The sequence below is a fragment of the Apium graveolens genome, chromosome 6 (genome assembly GCF_009905375.1).
Source record: "Apium graveolens cultivar Ventura chromosome 6, ASM990537v1, whole genome shotgun sequence".
NCBI classification, from domain to species: domain Eukaryota; kingdom Viridiplantae; phylum Streptophyta; class Magnoliopsida; order Apiales; family Apiaceae; genus Apium; species Apium graveolens.
Genome location: NC_133652.1, coordinates 295569308 through 295591713, shown reverse-complemented (window position 1 = coordinate 295591713; position 22406 = coordinate 295569308). Strand labels below are relative to the sequence as shown.

The 22406-nt window shown below is 32.9% G+C and overlaps 1 protein-coding gene and 1 long non-coding RNA gene across 2 annotated transcripts; one reads left to right on the top strand and one right to left on the bottom strand.

Annotated features, from left to right (window-relative positions):
- Positions 1 to 402: 402 nt before the first annotated feature.
- Positions 403 to 2865, bottom strand: LOC141666266 (uncharacterized). Its single transcript, XM_074472257.1, has one exon. It carries the CDS (start codon positions 2863 to 2865, stop codon positions 403 to 405), a length of 2463 nt encoding a protein of 820 aa, XP_074328358.1.
- Positions 2866 to 9351: 6486 nt separating this feature from the next.
- LOC141667002 (uncharacterized) lies at positions 9352 to 10021 on the top strand. The gene is made up of 3 exons (XR_012552444.1): positions 9352 to 9479; positions 9582 to 9651; positions 9958 to 10021. It is a non-coding gene; the product is annotated as an uncharacterized LOC141667002 (long non-coding RNA).
- The last annotated feature ends 12385 nt before the right edge of the window (positions 10022 to 22406 follow it).

Genomic DNA, 22406 nt, shown 5'->3' with positions numbered 1-22406 from the left:
ATCCACCTTATATCATCACCTATGCTATTATGGTCATGGAGCAATTCCGTCTCAATCTGTACAATAAAAAAAAAATTAAACAATTTTTTTAGGTCTGTGTTTTTATTTTTTATTGGATGTCTTCGACTTCTTATATTACTTGTCTGTATTGTTTTTAATCAGGACTACGTAACAAGGTAATAAACACATAAATAAAACTTACCTTTTTCCTGAACCATTCGGGGAATTGTTCATTCTGCTTGGTTTTTAGCCACACCTCGTCATTTTCATGCTGCTGGTATCTTAGCATTAAAGATGCCATATGTTCACTACAAGTAAAATCAATTGCTTCAATATATTTACCGAATTGCAGATAATGAGAAAATAACAAAATGCACACACACACACACATATGTTAGTAACTTACTCAAAATATTGCCTCATGTGATTGCTATTTTGCAGAACACATAAGTGTGCTAGATGCAATTCCTCTTTGCTTGGCTTGATCATTGTCGCACCAGATAAAGGTTTGCTTATTGCATTTTGCTCATGCCTATCATTTTTTGGCAAACCTATGGTAGCTTCTTCAAAATTGACCAAACGTTCAACGGCCTCTTCGGCAACATATGCCTCGGCAATACAACCTTCGGGATGAGCAGCATTTCGAACATATACTTTAAACGCCTTCATATATCTCTCAAAAGGATACATCCAACGTAGAAAGATTGGCCCGCAAAGCTTAACCTCTCTCACAAGATGAATTGAGAGATGGATCATGACATCGAAGAACGAAGGGGGAAAGTGTTTTTCCAGCTGGCATAATGTTTCCACCAACTGAGATTGCATATTTTTCAATTTATCTACATCGATGACTTTGCTGCAAATTGCCTTGAAGAAAAGGCAAAACCTTATTATTGTGCACCTGACTTTTTTGTGCAGTACCGACCGAATCGCAATTGGAAGCAAATGATGCAATATTGTGTGGCAATCATGAGATTTCATTCCAACAAGCCGAAGTTTTTCCATATTTACAAGATTCTTGATATTTGAACAAAATCCATCCGGTAACTTCATTTGAAGAAATGATGAGCAAACTACCTTCTTTTCAGCATTTGATAAGTTCCATGCAGCCAAAGGTACCTTCTCTTTCTTTCCGGGAGTTTTTGGCCTTAGCTCCATTCTTATTCCCATTTCTGCCATATCGAGACGGACTGACTCCCTATCTTTTGTCTTTCCGGGAATATTTAGCAAAGTTCCAAGTAAAGCCTCACATATATTTTTCTCGATGTGCATCACATCGAGAACATGCCTAACTGGCAAAAATTTCCAATACTCAAGTTGAAAGAAGATAGATAACTTCTTCCAAACTGGTCTAGCATCACCTTTCTTCCGTTTATGTTGGCGTTGTGTCTTACCAAAGACATGGTCCCTTAGATGTTGTACTCTTTCAAAAACCTGCTCACCAGTTAATGGAATAGGACCAGCACCTGTCTCAACGCTATTATCAAAAGCTGCCTTTTGATTTCTATACGGATGATGACGAGGCAACCACCTCCTATGCCTCATAACTACCGTCTTCCGATAGTGAACCAGCCTAGTAGCCTCTGTTTTATCAACACAAAGAATACAAGCATTATATCCTTTAACTACATGTCCCGACAAGTTCCCCAAGGCCGGATAGTCACTTATTGTCCATAATAATATGCCCCTAAGTACGAAAGACTCTTGTCTATATGCGTCGTACACTTGTTTCCCGCGCCACAACTCCTGCAGATCTTCAATAAGTGGTTGAAGGAACACATCTATATCATTTCCAGGCTCGGTCGGTCCTGATATTAACAAGCAAAGCATAATGTACCTTCTTTTCATACAGAGCCAAGGTGGAAGGTTGTAAACCGATAGCAAAACTGGCCAACTTGAGTGATCAGTACGGTTTCCACGAAAAGGATTGAAACCGTCGGCGGATAAAGCTAACCGGAGGTTTCTACTCTCCGATGCAAAATCAGGCCACTTTTGATCGACATCCTTCCATGTTTGCGAGTCTGCTGGATGCCTCATTTTACCATCTTGTTGTCGTTCGGTCTCATGCCAAGTCATGTCCTTCGCAATCGCTGGTGTATTGAACAAATTTCTTATTCTTGGTATCAAGGGGAAATACCATAAGACCTTAGCAGGGACTCCTTCTTGTTCTTCTCCTTTCTTATTCAGTTTCCATCTAGAGGCCTTACATATGCGACAAGTAGTCTCATCTTCATCTTGTGGCCCACGATATAGTAGACAATTATTCGGGCATGCGTGTATCTTATCATAACCCATTCCTAATGCACATAAGGTTTTCTTCGCTTCATTGAAAGAAGAAGGGACATTGTTGCCTTCTGGTAGCAAAGACCCAATCAATAATAGAACATCAGAAAAACATGAATCCGACATACCATGCTTCACTTTCAAGTTGAATAACTTAACCAAAGCTTTCATCTTAGTGTAATTCTCACAACCAGGATAAAGAGGTTCATGCTCACCTTTCACATGGTTGATGAAATCTGAAGAATCTGAAGAAAGAACATCATCATCGTCAGCTTCACCCATTCTTGTGCAGAATTGGTAATTAGAAGATACCGAGTTGTCACTTTCATCCAATACAGGACTTTCTACAATATTTGGCTCCCCGTGCCATATCCAGCGAGTATACGTTTCATCAATACCATTTTGAAACAGATGGTTTTTAACAATCCGAGCTTTCCAAGATTTGCTATGTGCGCACTTTAAGCATGGACAACTTATTTTGTCTTCGTTATATCCATTCTCAAAGGCAAACATAAGTAAATCGTCCACTCCATTCTCAAACTCTCTTGTTCTTCTATCAGCTTTTAACCATGACCTATCCATATTTTGATATAAAACAAGCTGCAAAAAGAAAGTGACATGATGGTCAAAAACAGAGCATATACTATTAAGCTTATGACTAACTACCAAAACAATTACAAACCCAAATTCCCAAATAACCAAAACTATTAAGCTTATGACTAACTACCAAACCAAAACAATCAGCAACAACTACATAATCTATTAGCAATTAGTAACTAATTAAGCTTATCACAAACCCAAATTCCCAATGTGCATCACTTCAAACAATTAATTGCAAAGGTGAGCTTGTGTTAGAGCTTAAACCACTGAAACAATGGAGGAACCCTAAAACACTAAAAAGATAATTTAGGTTACGGATTTACCTAAAATGGAGCCGCCACGAATCACGATGGAGAGTACAGGAGGGGATAAGATGAGGAGTAATGAATGACCTAATTTTGACTTCAATTATTATGTTCTCATTCAGACATAACAAAGCTCAATGATTGGGTTGTTAAAATTTTAAATAATCCTTAAATTATGTCCAAATAAAAATCCACTTATGGATAGTCATTTACAAAATTTATCGATGTTAATATCGACTTATTGTAGTCATGTACAAATTTTATCGGAAAATAATCAACTCTTCTTGTTCGTCTTTTTAACAGAAATCCGGTAAAAGCTGTAGTCCCTGACACGGGTACTACTACCCAGTTGACTTAATTAATTTCTGAAATGGATTTGTCAACGATCCAACCGTACGGATGTTAATATCGACTTAGTGTAGTCATGTACAGATTTTATCGGAAAATAATCAACTCTTCTTGTTCGTCTTTTTAACAGAAATCCGGTAAAAGCTGTAGTCCCTGACACGGGTACTACTACCCAGTTGACTTAATTAATTTCTGAAATGGATTTGTCAACGATCCAACCGTACGGATGTTAATATCGACTTAGTGTAGTCATGTACAGATTTTATCGGAAAATAATCAACTCTTCTTGTTCATCTTTTTAACAGAAATCCGGTAAAAGCTGTAGTCCCTGACACGGGTACTACTACCCAGTTGACTTAATTAATTTATAAAATGGATTTGTCAACGATCCAACCGTACGGATGTTAATATCGACTTAGTGTAGTCATGTACAGATTTTATCGGAAAATAATCAACTCTTCTTGTTCGTCTTTTTAACAGAAATCCGGTAAAAGCTGTAGTCCCTGACACGGGTACTACTACCCAGTTGACTTAATTAATTTCTGAAATGGATTTGTCAACGATCCAACCGTACGGATGTTAATATCGACTTATTGTAGTCATGTACAAATTTTATCGGAAAATAATCAACTCTTCTTGTTCGTCTTTTTAACAGAAATCCGGTAAAAGCTGTAGTCCCTGACACGGGTACTACTACCCAGTTGACTTAATTAATTTCTGAAATGGATTTGTCAACGATCCAACCGTACGGATGTTAATATCGACTTAGTGTAGTCATGTACAGATTTTATCGGAAAATAATCAACTCTTCTTGTTCATCTTTTTAACAGAAATCCGGTAAAAGCTGTAGTCCCTGACACGGGTACTACTACCCAGTTGACTTAATTAATTTATAAAATGGATTTGTCAACGATCCAACCGTACGGATGTTAATATCGACTTAGTGTAGTCATGTACAGATTTTATCGGAAAATAATCAACTCTTCTTGTTCGTCTTTTTAACAGAAATCCGGTAAAAGCTGTAGTCCCTGACACGGGTACTACTACCCAGTTGACTTAATTAATTTCTGAAATGGATTTGTCAACGATCCAACCGTACGGATGTTAATATCGACTTATTGTAGTCATGTACAAATTTTATCGGAAAATAATCAACTCTTCTTGTTCGTCTTTTTAACAGAAATCCGGTAAAAGCTGTAGTCCCTGACACGGGTACTACTACCCAGTTGACTTAATTAATTTCTGAAATGGATTTGTCAACGATCCAACCGTACGGATGTTAATATCGACTTAGTGTAGTCATGTACAGATTTTATCGGAAAATAATCAACTCTTCTTGTTCATCTTTTTAACAGAAATCCGGTAAAAGCTGTAGTCCCTGACACGGGTACTACTACCCAGTTGACTTAATTAATTTATAAAATGGATTTGTCAACGATCCAACCGTACGGATGTTAATATCGACTTAGTGTAGTCATGTACAGATTTTATCGGAAAATAATCAACTCTTCTTGTTCGTCTTTTTAACAGAAATCCGGTAAAAGCTGTAGTCCCTGACACGGGTACTACTACCCAGTTGACTTAATTAATTTCTGAAATGGATTTGTCAACGATCCAACCGTACGGATGTTAATATCGACTTATTGTAGTCATGTACAAATTTTATCGGAAAATAATCAACTCTTCTTGTTCGTCTTTTTAACAGAAATCCGGTAAAAGCTGTAGTCCCTGACACGGGTACTACTACCCAGTTGACTTAATTAATTTCTGAAATGGATTTGTCAAAGATCCAACCGTACGGATGTTAATATCGACTTAGTGTAGTCATGTACAGATTTTATAGGAAAATATAAGATGTTTAAAATAAAGTCATCTTTTTAACGAAACACTGAACCGAATAAAAATCTTCTAATCGAAATTATTAACTAAACAATTGTAACAAAGTATGTCTAACAACAGTTTTTCAGACAAGATAATTTAATTTTTAAAAATTAAAATATATTAAAAGACATTACATACCGTTAGATTGAGGTACTATCTCAAATCAGCACCGTTCATTTGATTTTTCATTTCCCCCCAATCAAAAATTGTCTCCCACCTTGGCTTCGCGGTGTTTACTTTACCAGTTTACATTCACAATTTCATTTTTCATTTTCATTTTATCACACGCGACAACGGCGATCACAGGCGACAACGGCGATTACTCAACCTAGCATCACACGCGACAAGGGCGATTACTCAACCGTTTAATCACTGGTATGGGCTTAAACCCTAGAACCCTAGCGTCCCTGATTTTATCTTTTGTATTTGGGGTTTTTTCATCTTATGTATTTAGGGGTTGTAGAGTATATGATATTTTGGGTATCTTCATTCCGATTATATGCGTCCTTTGCATGCATTTTGTCACTCACTCTTGATTTTGAGTCCCTGATTTTATGTATTCTATGTTTCACTCTAGATTTTAGTGTTCCTCTAAATACACTCTGCATATACACTCAGCATCCCTGATTTTAGTGTTTCACTATGCTTGATTTTAATGTTTCACTTAAGATTTTGTGGATTTTGATCCACATTGCCTCTGTTTGATTCACGGAACACATAAACACATTGCCTCTGTTTGAGTATATATGTTTCGTGCATATATGCGAAGTCCTTTTAGATATATGACAGCTCATTTTACATGTTCTATATTATGTGACTCTGAAATTTGGTTTTTCTTCCATATACATTTGATACATGTGTTTTAAACTTTAGTTTTTGTTTGGTGTATAGATAATGGCCACTCCGAAAAAGAAAAGTGAGTCAAAGAAGACAGAATTGAACACAAGAAAGTCACCGAGAACAGGGCCAAAGAAGAAAGAGCTTAAAAGGTCCAGGTCTTCATCCCACCCAACTACCATGAATGTGATCAGGGCTTTACGAAAGACCAGGTCCTTAAACAACCAGACCCCTGCTATGACCCCCACCCCATCCACTTCTTCCCCAAAGTCTGTGAAGAAGAAGCCTATATCTGAAATCTTACAGAAAAAAATTTCCAAAAATAAGAAGAAAAAAGTGAAACCTGTTACCACCCCGAACAACAATGAAGGACTAAAACTACTCAAGCGAGGTTGTGTAACGATGCATAGAATTGTGAGACGAAAGATCCAGGGGAATAAACTTAATGTGTCTTTTAATGGAAAGGGAGAGCCGTATGGTCCTGAAGCGGCAGAAATGCAATCCTATATTGGGGTTTTGGCAAGAACCAAAGCACCAATCTGGCATGATAGTTGGAAATGTGTTCCCGATGAGACAAAGAACAAGCTTTGGGAGTGTGTTCTGGTAAAACAAACTCAAATAATTATGTATCTTTCATTATATGTTCATTACTTATGTATCTGATATCTTTTTAATTTCTTATGTATGTAGCTGGGTTTCATTTTACCTCCGTCTGCGAAAAAGTTGGTTTTACGTTCCGCTGGTCAGAAATGGAGGGAGTTCAAAAGTCGACTGACCACAAATTACATTCTCCCTTATCGAGATCAACCTGAAGTGTTGGCCTATCCTCCTGCAGATTTCTCTTTCATAGAAAAATCGCATTGGGATATATTTGTTGCTGATCGCACGTCACCTGAGTTTTTGGTATGTTTCCAGTTAGCATTATGACATACTTATTTCTAGTTAGCATTAAAACATACTTGTTGTTTCTAGTTTTTGGTATTTAATTAATATTGATTTCATAACCACATTCGTGCTTCTTATGCAGAAATGTCATAATGATGCTATACAAAGAAGGATGCTGAGTGTATATCCACATCGGATGTCTCGAAAAGGTTATGCTAACCTCGAGAATGAATGGGTGCGTAATAGTGAAATGACATAGTTATTATTCTAATACAAACTAATTTGTCTAACATATCTATACTATTATACTTTCCTGATCATATACATGTGAATGCAGTATCAATCTCATCCAGATGAAGAGGAAGTTGATCGGTCGTCAACCTGGGTCCTAGCAAGGAAGGACAAAGATGGTAAATTTTTAGGAAAAATTGTTGAAGATAAAGCAATGGAAATTGTAAGTTATATATTAATTTTTGTCTTAATTAATTGAAAGTATATGGTACTTAATTATGTTAGTCTTTTACATGGAAATAGCTCAGACTGTGATAATATGGTACACTTAATATTTTAGGAAAAATTGAAAAAGGAGGTTAAGGAAGGGAAACTAATAGCTGAAGGTGTTGATGATGTTTTAACACTCGCGCTCGGTAAGCCTGAGCATGGTGGACGGGTCCGTGGACAAGGTGTTCATGTAAAGCAGTCGGTTTATTTTGATCTTCCAAGGCAAAAAAAAGCTAGAACAATGGATGAAAAGATACAGGAAAGAGTTCAGAGGTACTTGGCAGAGGAGACTCCAAAAATAATTAAAGCGAGAGATGATTTTTGGGCTGCTGAAATGGAAAAGCTGAGGGCAGAGATCTTGAAAAGGCCCGTACAACAAGAATGTACTCCAACGCATCCTTCCCAACAAGCAAGCTGTCACTCTAACGGCGGGGTTGATGTTGATGCAGCTGTAAACCATCCTGCTACACCTACAACTGCAAAGAATTTATTTCCTGTTCAACAGGAGGGAGGTGGTCTGAAAATTCAAAAGATTGAAAGTTTGTTTGTTGATTTAGGGGTGGATCCTGAGGATGCTCAGAGGTTGGATGGCAAGGATGAAAGTTGTAGAATTGTTTTTGAGGAAGACAGATGTGAAGAAGTTAAAGTGAATGCTCCGGATAATTCTGTTTGTAAATTGGCTCTTGGATCGCTCAGCAACATTGTAGCTTGTGCGAAGATTGATGAAGTTGTTGTTGTTGTTGAAGGAGAGGAGACAATCCATGGAGTCAGACTTGGGGAAGAGAATGCAAGAGTGTCAATCACTCAAGTCATTCAAGGAGATGCTAAGATTCCATATCCCATCGGTGACGAGATTTTGACCGTGGAACAAGCCATGGGAACTTTTATTGCATGGCCAAGAAACTTGATAACAATGAGGAACAATAGCACTTCCAATGTTTTGTCAGCTCCGAAGGTAAAAATATTTAGAATAGCACTATATAGCTAGAATGTTTTTATTTAGTATTTTCTTTCTTACTATTTTCATGTGTATTTTCTGCAGAAAGCCAAGAAAAAGGGAAAAAAGAAGACTTATAAATTAGTCGCTGATGTTGAACCAGAGCTTGTTGTTGAGATGGGTGCAAATTACCCATCTGCATTAAATCGTTTGTGGACATGGGCAAAGGGTGCCTTAGCTGATGAACGAACGGTTTCTTTTCAACTATCCCAAGAAGCCTTTGGCTCTACAAAAAAGATGGCCATTTACTTATCAGATATATATTCGGTGTGCTCTGGAGGTGAAATGTCGGGGTCTGTGATCGTCCTTTTTATTCAGTAAGTTTCTCCACAATTTTTTTTTTAATATCTCATAGTTACTCTGTGGCTCCAGAAACGATTTTTTTTTAATCTCTCATATTTTTATATGTAGCTCCATAAACGAATACATCAAAAAAAATAAGATGACCAACATGATCAAGTTCGTAGATCCCACCACAATTGGTGCCATTGGCTGTGGTAATGCAGGGCAGAGGTCGCGTGCACTCGCTGCACGATTTAAGAATGCTAAGAAAGGGCAATACTTTCTTATGCCTTACAATGACGTGTAAGTTTTAATCCAAGAGCTAGCTAGTTAGACATTCTCATATAATGTTTTAGCTAAACAGGATCACATGCCTTTTTAAATTGATTTTTTTTGGAGCTTCTAAGTTTCAATTTTTATGACAAGGCTTCAATTCATTCATGTTTGTGTAGGAACCATTGGAATTTAACTGTTGCAAATCCTGAGGCAGAGGTTGTCTACCACATGGACCCTCTAAAACGTCGAATCGCTAATGTGGAATGGCTGGATGTTGTCGACAAGTAAGATTCAGCTTCTAAAATATCTGTATGGAGTCTTGAACTTTGATAGACCACGCATTTTTCAGTTGCTTAATGGTTTTGCTGGTATTATTTTGGTTGTAGTGCCATTAAAATTTACAAAGAGGATCTCAACAAGGTTGTCAAGAAGAAAATTTTGTGGGAGAACATGGCGGTAATAATCAATTCTCATCATATTTTTTCTATGCTATTAAGGATATTGTAATTAAATAATTATTTCTTACATCTCAGTTAGTTGATATTGTAATTAAATAATTATTTGTTACATCTCAGTTAGTTGTTAAGGATAGAAGTTAGTTAGATTAATGCTTGTATATAAACACTACTGCACTCATAGTTTAGAGACTTATTTTTTACATTCACCAAATCTGTTTTGTATAGTTATCTCTCTGCAATATACATACAAGAGCTTCTTTCTCTCCAATTCACAGCTTTTGTAATGCATTTTTAATTAATCCAGGGAGTTCCAGTGCAGTCAGGAACCAAGGATTGTGGCCTGTTTGTGATGCGCTATATGAAGGAGATTGTTCAGGACAAAGAACTTGAGTTTGCTGCTAAGGTGAGATTTTCACTTTGGGTTTTCCCATTGACTTATACTCTTACTCGTACAGTACTTAATTGTATGACTTATGTAAAATTTTGGGTTATTTTTCAGTGGATGCGCAGATCAAACTTGGTTTACACTGATGATGACATTAACGAGATCCGCTGTGATTTTGCAAAATATTTCATGAAACGCCATGCAATCTAGGTTCCAAATTTGTGGTCTTTTGTTTGAACTAGTAGTCGGATTTGAACTTTAAATTATGCAGTTGGTCATGGTGATGCACTTTTTGGTCCAATCCAAACAGAATTGTCGGTAGATTGATAGATTTGTCTCAATCTATTAGTAGATTGCATGGTCAATCTATATATATTGTGCTCAATCTATATATATTGCCCGGTTCTTGTTCTACTGTTGTAGGATTGTTGGATTGGTTGTGTTTGGTGGATTTATATTAGATGTTTGGTGGATATATATATATATTGGCTTGTTCTAGGATTGTTGGATTGATATGTGTTTGGTGGATTTATATATATTGGCTTGTTCTTGTTCTAGCTAGTTCTAAGTTTGTTGGTTTGGTGAATTTATATATATTGGCTTGTTCTTGTTCTAGCTAGTTCTAGGTTTGTTGGTTTGGTGGATTTTGATTTTTTTGTGATTGGTAGTTAGTTCTCGGTTTGTTCGTTTGGTGGATTCATTTTTGGTGGATTCATTTTTGGGATTTAGTTTTTAGAAAACAGGTGGTTTGGATGAAATCAGGATTTTATATGCAAAATTTTATATACAACAGATGATTGTGTTCTCAATCAAAAACAGCCATTGTACCAAACTAATTGGAACAACACTGTAACATTGTTTTAACAGTTGACTAAAGCTCTATTCACAACACTTTAAAACATGGTAATATTGTGTCTATCATGTTCACATAACGACAAAATATACGATGGTGTTATCTCAAGGATAACACTACAATATGCTTTAAACAAAAAATGTGGTCTAAAGAGCATTAAGATGGAAGTTAACATAACTTAGTATTAAAATACTATCACAAACCATTGTTTGAAATAGCTCCTTACAATATTTACCTAAAACTGTTGTATAAGACAGCATAAAATAACAGTATTGACCTAAAACTGTTGTGGTTAGCCTTTCAAACAACATTATATACGACGCTGTTGTCTCAAGGGGTGCACTACAATAGGAGTTAAACAAAAAATGTGGTCTAAAGAGCTTTAAAATGGCCATTAACCACAACTCATTATTGGAAATACATTTCACAAACCGATGTTTGAAAGACTTCCTTACAATACTCTGGCTCAAGGTGTTGTCTAAGACATCATAACATAACTGTATTGTCCTAAACCTATTGTGGTTAGCCTTTCAAACAACAATCAACAAACTACCCGTTGTTTGACAAATAATATATAGAAATTTTGCACTCTTAGTTGACAGTAATACACCGTTGTCTTCTTGAGGAAAACCGTTGCAGGTAAACTGTTCCAACAATACAGTCTTTTATACAACCTGTTGTTGAATGACAGTTTCGGTAACAGTTATGAACCTGTTGTGTCTGTAGCTTCTAGTAATGGTTCGATGCACTGTTGTCTGATCGAAATCACACGGCTCCTCAATAGACGACCCAAAATTTTGACATCAAACAACGGTGAAAAACGGTTGTAGGATCATGTTTTTCTTGTAGTGAAGGTTTAGTTCACTATACCATAGAATTGCTTTCGCAGCCAGATTTTTAAAAACTATCTAAAAAATGTTGTTGTTGAAAGGTGATTTCATGTCTATTGCAAGGGATTTTAAAAATATTGCAACTGAATCAACAAAATTTCGAGGTCGTTACAAATACATGTTATTGCAATACATTATATAATCATTACAGTAGATCAGAGATTTGGGCCCAAAAGTTAGGCGGTCTTGTTCAAAACTTGTGAGCGGGCTTCCTGAAATTGTTTTCTCGGCTGTCAATTAAATAATATAAAAAAACACAGAAGATTAAATCTTTGCTGAAATATTTCTCTCAAACACTGAATATTAATTCTTTGTAAAGACTAAAGCTCCAAGAAGATTAAATCTCGGAAAAGATTAAACCTTGAACGGAATGTATTTTTTTCCCCGAATCATTTTCCTAAAGTTCTTTCAATTCACTAAATTTAATTTAGGAGAAGATTAAATTTGGTCGATTATAGTTAATTATTGTTTAATTTACCTCCTTGTTTAATTTATGTTTGGGATCTTTATTAAATCATGTTTATGTGTCAATCGTGTCTTATTATCAGCTCTGAGTTGTATTGGGATTTGTTTGGAATGATAATGGTATGAAATTTTAAGGTATCACTTGTCGTTGTAAAAGTAGAATTTGTATTTTGGACTTTTTGTTTGCTCTGTCTTCTGATAGTTTGTTAATCTTTATAGAATGAAGTACTACAAAGAAGAAATTCAATACTTTCAGATGTTTTATTATATATTGAATCGTTAAATAAAAAACTTGTGTCCAATCTCCTAGGTCATATAAAGGTGTTTGTATAATTGTGTATTAAGAATCAATTAACAAGTGTTATTATAATTTACATCTTATAATTTTTTTTACTGGTTTCATTTTAGAAAAAGATAAAAGAAAATTGTGAGAAGATGACCCGAGCTACGGGAAGTGAGAACAAATGTCTTGAAAGAAGAGATACCACAAGTGTCGATAACAAGAATAGTTCAAGGACGGAGAGGTGATATGTTATTAATACAAATAACGAAGAAAATAACATCTATAGTATTGGTGGAGGACATTGATCTGCAACTATGACCTTGCTACCTACTACAGGGAAATGTATCAAGTTCGCAAAAGTGGAAAGGTTGCCATCTTTTATAACATGGATTCCCTTGGATAGGTAAAACACTTTGTGCGTTTTTTTTCAACTCCATATCATTTGGTGATAAGGAATTAAATTAAATTACAATCTGAGATTCTCAGATTGTTATATACAAAACCCGGTACGTGACTTTCTCTTTGCAGGGTGGTTTTTCCACAAACTTGGATCAAATCGACTCATCAAAAAAGCATTTTCTCCTCAAGGTAAAACATCAGAGTCTGGAGGAACATCTCGATTTGGTCGCTTTGGCTTTTGCTCATAGTTATAAACAAAAATACTGAAACCACGACAAGAAAAACAGGTATATTGTAATTATGGGACATGCATATATGATATTCCTTGTTATGGCCTCCATATCTACATGTCTTCCAGTATGATTTAGTTGGATAGTACACACAGATATGTTTTTCCCTATGGTTTTACATGGTTTTGTTTCTGCTCGGGTAAGTTGTTTAAATTTATGTTAAATTTTACTGTTTTGTTTGATATATGGTTATTAGATTAAGGTCGTGTCAAATTACCTATTAGGGAGGAGGAAGTTAAGAATGTAGTCTTTTTCATGCATCAATACAAGTCACTAGATCCACATAGGTCGAACCCAGCATTTTTCAAATGTATTGAAATATTTTTAAAAGATATGTTGTTCTATTTTGTCAGATTTTCTTTGATACACGACACGTGCCAAGGGAACTAAATTGTAGGCTTGTATGTCTTATTCCTAAGGTTAAACAACTGAAACATATGGAAGATCTTCGACCTATCTATCTTTATAATGTTCTGATGCGCATACTGTCGAAGGTGGTGGTGAATAAGTTCAAACTATGTTTAATCTAGACAGTGTCTAACAAACAAAGTGCTTTTAATGAAGGGAGGCTATTAGTTCATAATACAGTGATTGCATTTGAAGTCACAAGGGAAAAAAGGGCGTGGCTGGGTTAAGAATTGATATTTTATGGCATTAGATAGGTTGGAATGGAGATTTATTGATATAACGATTAAAGTTCTCTTTTACAACTTAAACAACTTTGGTACACTTTATTTTCTTCTTTTTACCATGTTCGAGATTCAAGTATGCGCGAGTAGCACTTAATTTGTTAATTATATGGATAAAAAGGATTTTAACATAGAATTAATTTGTTGAAAAATATGTGTAAGTAAAACTAAATTGAACACAATGTGTCTCTCTAATTAATAACCACTCTTTAATTTTGATCAAATTTCTTCATTGCAAAGTACTACATTATAAAAAATTAGAGCCTCCATGTATTGAGAAATACATGTATACAACACTCTATAATCCACCAGCATGCTAGGAAAATTATAATGTTTCTATCATCTCTACTATTTTCTTATTTATTTTAAATTTAGATTAATTTTAATTTCCATATTCTTAACCATGTTTATTAGATTTAAGGTTTAAGAAATCAAATACCATTACTCAGCTATCATATCACACATTTCCATTCTCTTATAGAGGAATTAAAATAAATTGGGGATATTTTGATAAAGTTTTTGGAGAAAACATTACCATTTAGCAATATCATTATATATCATTAAGCGTCAAGCTCTGCTCCAAAGAATGATGATCCATTGGTACATCAAGCATTTTCTTGGTGTTGGTGATATTGATGACAAAGTTCTTCTCAGAGAACGACAAGTTATTAATTTTTGATTATCTTGGAAAGTATTTTTATATATTTCTTGGATTTAACATAGAGTTATTATATGATTTTATGTGCGAAAATTCACAAGCGACAATATCTCATAGTATTTATAGTACATAAGTTGTATTACACAAAATATGATCATATATTATTGATTCTAGCAAACTACAATAATTATTGAATTCACTTTATATGTTCAAATATATCTGACCCTCCTAACCCTCCTAACAGAGAGTCTTATATATTATTTTTATATATAAACAAGAAGTCATGAGTTGCAATGAGAGCCAAAAAAGGTGAAACAAATTGAACATGAGATTTTGTACTCTTCCATTCAACTTTTATCTGGTCTCAGGTATCACTTGATCTAATATTTGAGGAAAGACTTGATAACGTAATAATAACGCACACTCCCCTTGCACCAACAACAAATTAAATGCTTTGTTCTTATATTCTTTGTGAGATGCATAGAAAGTAGAAACATGTTGAATCCTTTATTTTTAGATACAATGTAAATATTACAAACCATGGCAGTTTATAGATGATTTAAGAATTACAAGTGCAATGATTTTAATTGTAGTCGATTTTTATTTCATCATCTAATTGCTTAGAGAATTTTAAGAATCTGATTATTCGGTGCTCATCTCTGTTTTACATTTTTTGATATTATGAGACTATATTTTTGGATAAATGTTAATAATATTAGCCATAACCTTGTATCCTACTTCCTTTTGTAAGACCACACAATCACTCATAAACCACACAAGTTATAAATATTTTCTCTATTTACCTCTTACTAACCATTGGAAAAACAATGAAATATTTAAAAATATTCTACTATAAACTTATTCTACTATAAACTTATCTGTAGTTGCAAGTGATAGGTTGTCTCACTGGTATGGAGATGGTTCTTAAGGATGTTAGTTACTTGGTACAACTTGGAAGTGGGGTTGCTGCAGCATACTTGGAGAAACAACATGGCCATGATTCCATCCTCTGAATTACCCATTAGTGATTGCACCAACTATTTCTAAATCATTTTATTCTAAATACTATGCTATCTTATGCCTCTAAAAATTTAATTTGATTAAATATTTTTATGGTAATATTAATTCCTCTTATCCTCACGTACTTCATCCCATAATACTTGTTTTTTGAACATTGTTCATGTAAAATTAATAATTTTACATATCTTTTTAAAATAATTATTTTTTTGAATTAAAGTTTAATATTAATAATTTTATTCAAAGATGGAAATTCTAGAAGTAATTTTTGTACGTATCCTCTTAATTCATCTTAAAAAAATAATGGAATTATATTTTGGTACCTATTTGACAAAATAATGTTCTCTTTGCATTTCATACCCACCTTGTGAAAAGACCCAAAATTTGTTGTAAAACTTGTCTATTGAAAATTTTGAGTTACAAAACAAGTTTATAAATATAAGCATTGTTTTAAATAATAAAATTTCATTAAAATTGAAAATATTAAAAATATTAATTATAATTATGTTAAAGTACATATGGTCAAGTCAAACAACTTATATACTTAGACACTATGAGCTGCATTTCTCATTCAATTTCTTCCCAATTTAGATTTTTCCCAATCAACCATTGAATGAATACGGTATATGTAGTGTTACCCAAAATATATTATCATTTTACATATTCAAATCAAAGACTAAGAATAAAATAAAAATCAACAATCATGTTATCATTCATTTTAATTCCTATGTTTAAATAAACATAGAAATTTGTTAATATTTTTAAAAATTGTATCATTTTTCCCATACTTATAACTTGTTTGTCAAAAATTTTGTATGCTATCTTATACCTCTAGAAATTTAATTTGATTAAATGTTGTCATGTTGATTAAATGTTGTCATGTTGATTAAATGTTGTTATGGTAATATTAATTCCTCTTATCCTCACGTACTTCATCCCATAAAACTTGTTTTTTGAACATTGTTCATGTAAAATTAATAATTTTACATATCTTTTTAAAATAATTTTTTTTTTGAATTAAAGTTTAATATTAATAATTTTATTCAAAGAAGGAAATTCTAGAAGTAATTTTTGTACGTATCCTCTTTATTCATCTTAAAAAAATAATGAAATTATATTTTGGTACCTATTTGACAAAATAATGTTCTCTTTGCATTTCATACCCACCTTGTGAAAAGACCCAAAATTTGTTGGAAAACTTGTCTATTGAAAATTTTGAGTTACAAAAAAAGTTTATAAATATAAGCATTGTTTTAAATAATAAATTTTCATTAAAATTGAAAATATTAAAAATATTAGTTATAATTATGTTAAAGTACATATGGTCAAGTCAAACAACTTATATACTTAGACACTATGAGCTGCATTTCTCATTCAATTTCTTCCCAATTTAGATTTTTCTCAATCAACCATTGAATGAATATGGTATATGTAGTGTTACCCACAATATATTCTCATTTTACATATTCAAATCAAAGACTAAGAATAAAATAAAAATCAACAATCATGTTATCATTCATTTTAATTCCTATGTTTATATAAACATAGAAATTTGTTAATATTTTTAAAAATTGTATCATTTTTCCCATACCAATAACTTGGTTGTCAAAAATTTGGTATGCTATCTTATACCTCTAGAAATTTAATTTGATTAAATGTTGTCATGTTGATTAAATGTTCTTATGGTAATATTAATTCCTCTTATCCTCACGTACTTCATCCCATAATACTTGTTTTTTGAACATTGTTCATGTAAAATTAATAATTTTACATATCTTTTTAAAATAATTATTTTTTTGAATTAAAGTTTAATATTAATAATTTTATTAAAAGAAGGAAATTCTAGAAGTAATTTTTGTACGTATCCTCTTTATTCATCTTAAAAAAATAATGGAATTATATTTTGGTACCTATTTGACAAAATAATGTTCTCTTTGCATTTCATACCCACCTTGTGAAAAGACCCAAAATTTGTTGGAAAACTTGTCTATTGAAAATTTTGAGTTACAAAACAAGTTTATAAATATAAGCATTGTTTTAAATAATAAATTTTCATGAAAATTGAAAATATTAAAAATATTAGTTATAATTATGTTAAAGTACATATGGTCAAGTCAAACAACTTATATACTTAGACACTATGAGCTGCATTTCTCATTCAATTTCTTCCCAATTTAGATTTTTCTCAATCATAATGAATATGGTATATGTAGTGTTACCCACAATATATTCTCATTTTACATATTCAAATCAAAGACTAAGAATAAAATAAAAATCAACAATTTGTTATCATTCATTTTAATTCCTGTATTTAAATAAACATAGAAATTTGTTAATATTTTTAAAAATTGTATCATTTTTCCCAAACCTATAACTTGTTTGTCAAAAATTTGGTATGCTATCTTATACCTCTAGAAATTTAATTTGATTAAATGTTGTCATGGTAATATTAATTTTTATATGACCAATAATATATGAATTATTGTGAGAGGTTTTTAAGACTTGAATGTATGATAGTAGTACTTTATTATTCTTAGTTAGGGTTGTAGTAGTACATATATTATTGTTAGTTGAGGTCAGTAGCGAATTTATATATAATTTCACTAAATAAAATTTAATTTGATTTGAGAAAATATAATTTTTAGTTAAGTTTTTTATACAATGGTTACCACTAAATTTATAGAATCTAGTTTTATTTACAATACAAAATAAATTAGAGTAATGCTTGTTTACTTATGGTTATAAATCAACACCCAATTAGTTTGTATAATACATAGAGCAGACTTTGTTAAATTATATTTTTATAAAAAGAAAAAAAATTAATTTGTAATAAGAAATTGATACTAAGATAAAAAACAATCTAAACTAAATTGGGCCCATTAAAACCCATGATATACAATTGGGCCTGCAAAATATATGATATTAAAAAGGTAGGTAAAACCCTAATATCAACATAAGCCCGCCGCCTTACAAACAAAATGAATTTGTACTTGACCATGAAATAGGCCATGAAATAGTGTTTTGGAGTTATTTGTTTTTTCTATGAAAGAGTGTTTTGGTTAAACACATCTCCAAATGAATTGGTGGACGACTAATCAAATGAATTGGTGGAGGACTAAGTGGATAAGGTTTACAAGTTATCATGAATTGATGTTGTTTAACAAAGTAATGTAATAATTTTCTATTTCCGTGTTTCTTCATTTTCTTTTCATTTCTGTTATTTGCATAAACTTTTGGTAGAAATCAAACACTAAAATAAGTATCCTATTTTCCTTGTATATATGTATGTAGATTTACATGGAATGTCACTTGTATTTATTTTTACATGACCTCTATGTCAAGAATTATCCTTTCAAGATTATATGTCAAGGTTAGAAAAAAAGTCACTTACATTTGTATTAATTTTTTTTGTTCCTAATATATAATCAAATACATGATATATGAAAAAAATGAAAATTTATAGAAAAAAGCCCATGAATTATTTATATTTTATGTTCATATTTGTTGAATTATATTACTAAATTTATTTTATGTTTATGTATGACCTTACTTTAGAGACACTTTCACAGGAATTATATTTTTCTTGCTACTTGCAACAAGTTCCAAAAACAATGAAGAAAATGCTCCAAGTGCCTTCCCTTTCTCTTCATCAATGTACCGTGTAAGGTTTCTTTGTTATTCTTTAAATTTTACCATGCCAATATATATTATTAATATAAATGTAGATAGTACAAGTGAAACTATGTGGGGTGTGTTTTTTTTTCTAATGTATATATGACAAACAACTCTAAATTACTCTTTGTTGACCTAATAAAACACAAAGTTCACTTATATTTGGAGTTTCCCATCTCAAGGAGCCCCATCACTTTTTAACTTCATTTCACAACACACATGGTTGAAAATGAGATTTCTTACTTGATAGAGATATAGGCTTTGTTTGGGAAATTTTTTAGTGTTGGAAGAACTTATATGTTCAATACATGAATAGGTAGGGTCACCATTTTCAGCCGCACTAGAACCTGTTTCTTAGTAACTTCTATAGATCTCTAACTATTTAAAAAGTATAGAGTTATGATTATTCTTTAATCCAGTAGTAATATTGTTGGCGGTGTCACTGGTGGTGGTAATTTTACTAGTTCAATTGGTGGCACTAGTAGTCGTAATCTTAGGAGTGGAATTGATGGTGGGATTGTTGGTGGTAAAGTTCGTGCTAACTTAAGGAGTATCATTGGTGGTAACTTTAATAATGGCATAAGTGATAGTAGCATTTGTTGTATATTGGGTAGTTTTAATAGTGGGATTGGTGGCAGCATAACTAGCATCTTTAGTGGATACATTGGTGGTATTAGAAACGATAATATTAGTAGTGGATTTGCTGGCATTGATGGTGCCATTGGTCTTGGTGCTCTTATTAGTGCAATTGGTGGCATTTAAAGCGGTAATCTTTGCAGGAGAATTGGTGGTGGTATTATTGGTATTGGTGTTGAAGTTCGTGCTAGCTTAAGCAGTTCCATTTATGGCAAGTTTAATTATAGTATTACAGGTGGTAGCATTGATGTTATATTGGTTAGTCTTAGTAGTGGCATTGGTGGTGGCATTGGTGGTAGCTTATTGGTCGTATTGGTAGCTTATTTGTTGTATTATTGGTGTTGGTGTTGTAGTTCGTGCTAGCTTAAGCAGTTCCATTTATGGCCAGTTTAATTATGGTATTACAGGTGGTAGCATTGATGTTATATTGGTTAGTCTTAGTAGTGGCATTGGTGTTATCATTGGTGGTAGATTAGTGGTCGTATTGGTGGGGGAATGGCTAGTTGCCATAGTGGTAGCATTGGTGGTATATTGGTTAGTCTTAGTAGTGGCAATTTATGGTAGCATTGTTGGTAGCTTTAGTGGTAGCACTGGTTGTATATTAGGTTATATTAGTAGTTGATTTAGCTTCGAAGATGGTGGTTGTGACGCCCTCCAAACCCGGGTCAGAAGTTTGGGGTTCACAACACACATATTATATAAACTTGTATATGAAATATTATATGCAATTATCCTTATTTACACAACCACGGATCCCAGCAGGTGAAAGTATGAAAACCAACCACAACCTTGACTTTTATTATGTCATATCAAATCCCAACTAGTTAAACTCACAACTGAAAATGAAATCATTCTTACAAACTTGCATAACTCAAACTAGCTCGATCCAACTCAACCGGGAATCCTAGATCGTATACTGGACTAGGGATCCTCGTTATCAATAATTTCCATTTTAACTGTAGAATGACCTAAACAGATTCACAAGGGTGAGCTAACTAGCTCAGCAAGTTATAATAAAAATAACTAGGTATAAACAATGATCAGTTGAAATGATTCATAGGAATCAAGTTCTTTGTTAAGCAATTATTAGAATTGGATATTCATTTTTAAGTTTAAAGCTAAGGTTAGGCTGCTGATCAGTGACACACTAACCCCGATCAAGGCACACAGCTCTGCTCTCTATACTGGATCCCAGGCACACATTGGCCTAATATGACTACCAATCTGGTCTAACCACTAAACTGTTCCATATTTAGAAATCTATCCAATTCTATAACAATTCAACATGATAAATATTGTAATTCAATAAAACAGAATCATAATTAACAATGATAAAACTTTTATTTCAGAGCATAAAGCAATTCATAAATATTACCAGAGTATATCAGGGTATGTATGAGGAATAACTTCCAGCCTGTAGGAGAATCAGGTATTAGATGAATAATGGTTATACAAGGTTTCGTTCACTATACCATATAATTGATTTCACAACCAGATTTTTAAAAACTATCTAAACAACGTTGTTGTTGAAAGGTGATTTCATGTCTATTGCAAGGGATTTTAAAAACATTGCAACTGAATCAACAAAATTTCGAGGTCGTTACAAATACATATTATTGCAATACATTATATAATCGTTAAAGTGTATCACAGATTTGGGCCCAAAAGTTAGGCGGTCTTGTTCAAAACTTGTGCTCGGGCTTGCTGAAATTATTTTCCCGGCTGTCTATTAAATAAACAAAAAAAACACAGACTGTCAAACAATTTCCACTGTGGCGAAAGATTAAATATTTGCTGAAATATTTCTCTCAAATACTGAATATTAAATCTTTGTAAAGACTAGAGCTCCAAGAAGATTAAATCTCGGAAAAGATTAAACCTTGAACGGAATGTATTTTTTCCCCGAATCATCTTTCCTAAAGTTCTTTCAATTCACTAAATTTAATTTAGGAGAAGATTAAATTTGGTCGATTATTGTTAGTTATTGTTTAATTTACCTCCTTGCTTTTTTATTTCTATGTTATTTTGTGTTTGGGATCTTTTATCAATGTTACAATATGTGTTAATTAGGGTTTATTTATTAAATCATGTTTATTTGTCAATCGTGTCTTATTATCAGTTTTGAGTTGTATTGGGATTTGTTTGGAATGATAGTGGTATGAAATTGTGAGGAATCACTTGTCGTTGTAAAAGTAGAATTTGTATTTTGGACTTTTTGTTTGCTCCGTGTTCTGATAGTTTGTTAATCTTTATAGAATGAAGTACTATAAAGAAGAAATTCAATACTTTCAAATATTTTATTATATATTGACTCGTTAAATAAAAACTTGTGTCCAATCGCTTGGGTCATATAAAGGTGTTTGTATACTTGTTTATTAATAATCAATTAAGCAAGTGTTATTATAATTCACATCTTATAATTTTTTTTACTGGTTTCATTTTAGAAAAAGATAAAAGAAAATTGTGAGAAGATGACCCGAGCTACGGGAAGTGAGAATAAATATATTGAAAGAAGA

Excerpts from the sequence above, each read along its gene's own strand:
- LOC141666266 (XM_074472257.1), bottom strand. The coding sequence starts at position 2,865 with ATGGATAGGTCATGGTTAAAAGCTGATAGAAGAACAAGAGAGTTTGAG.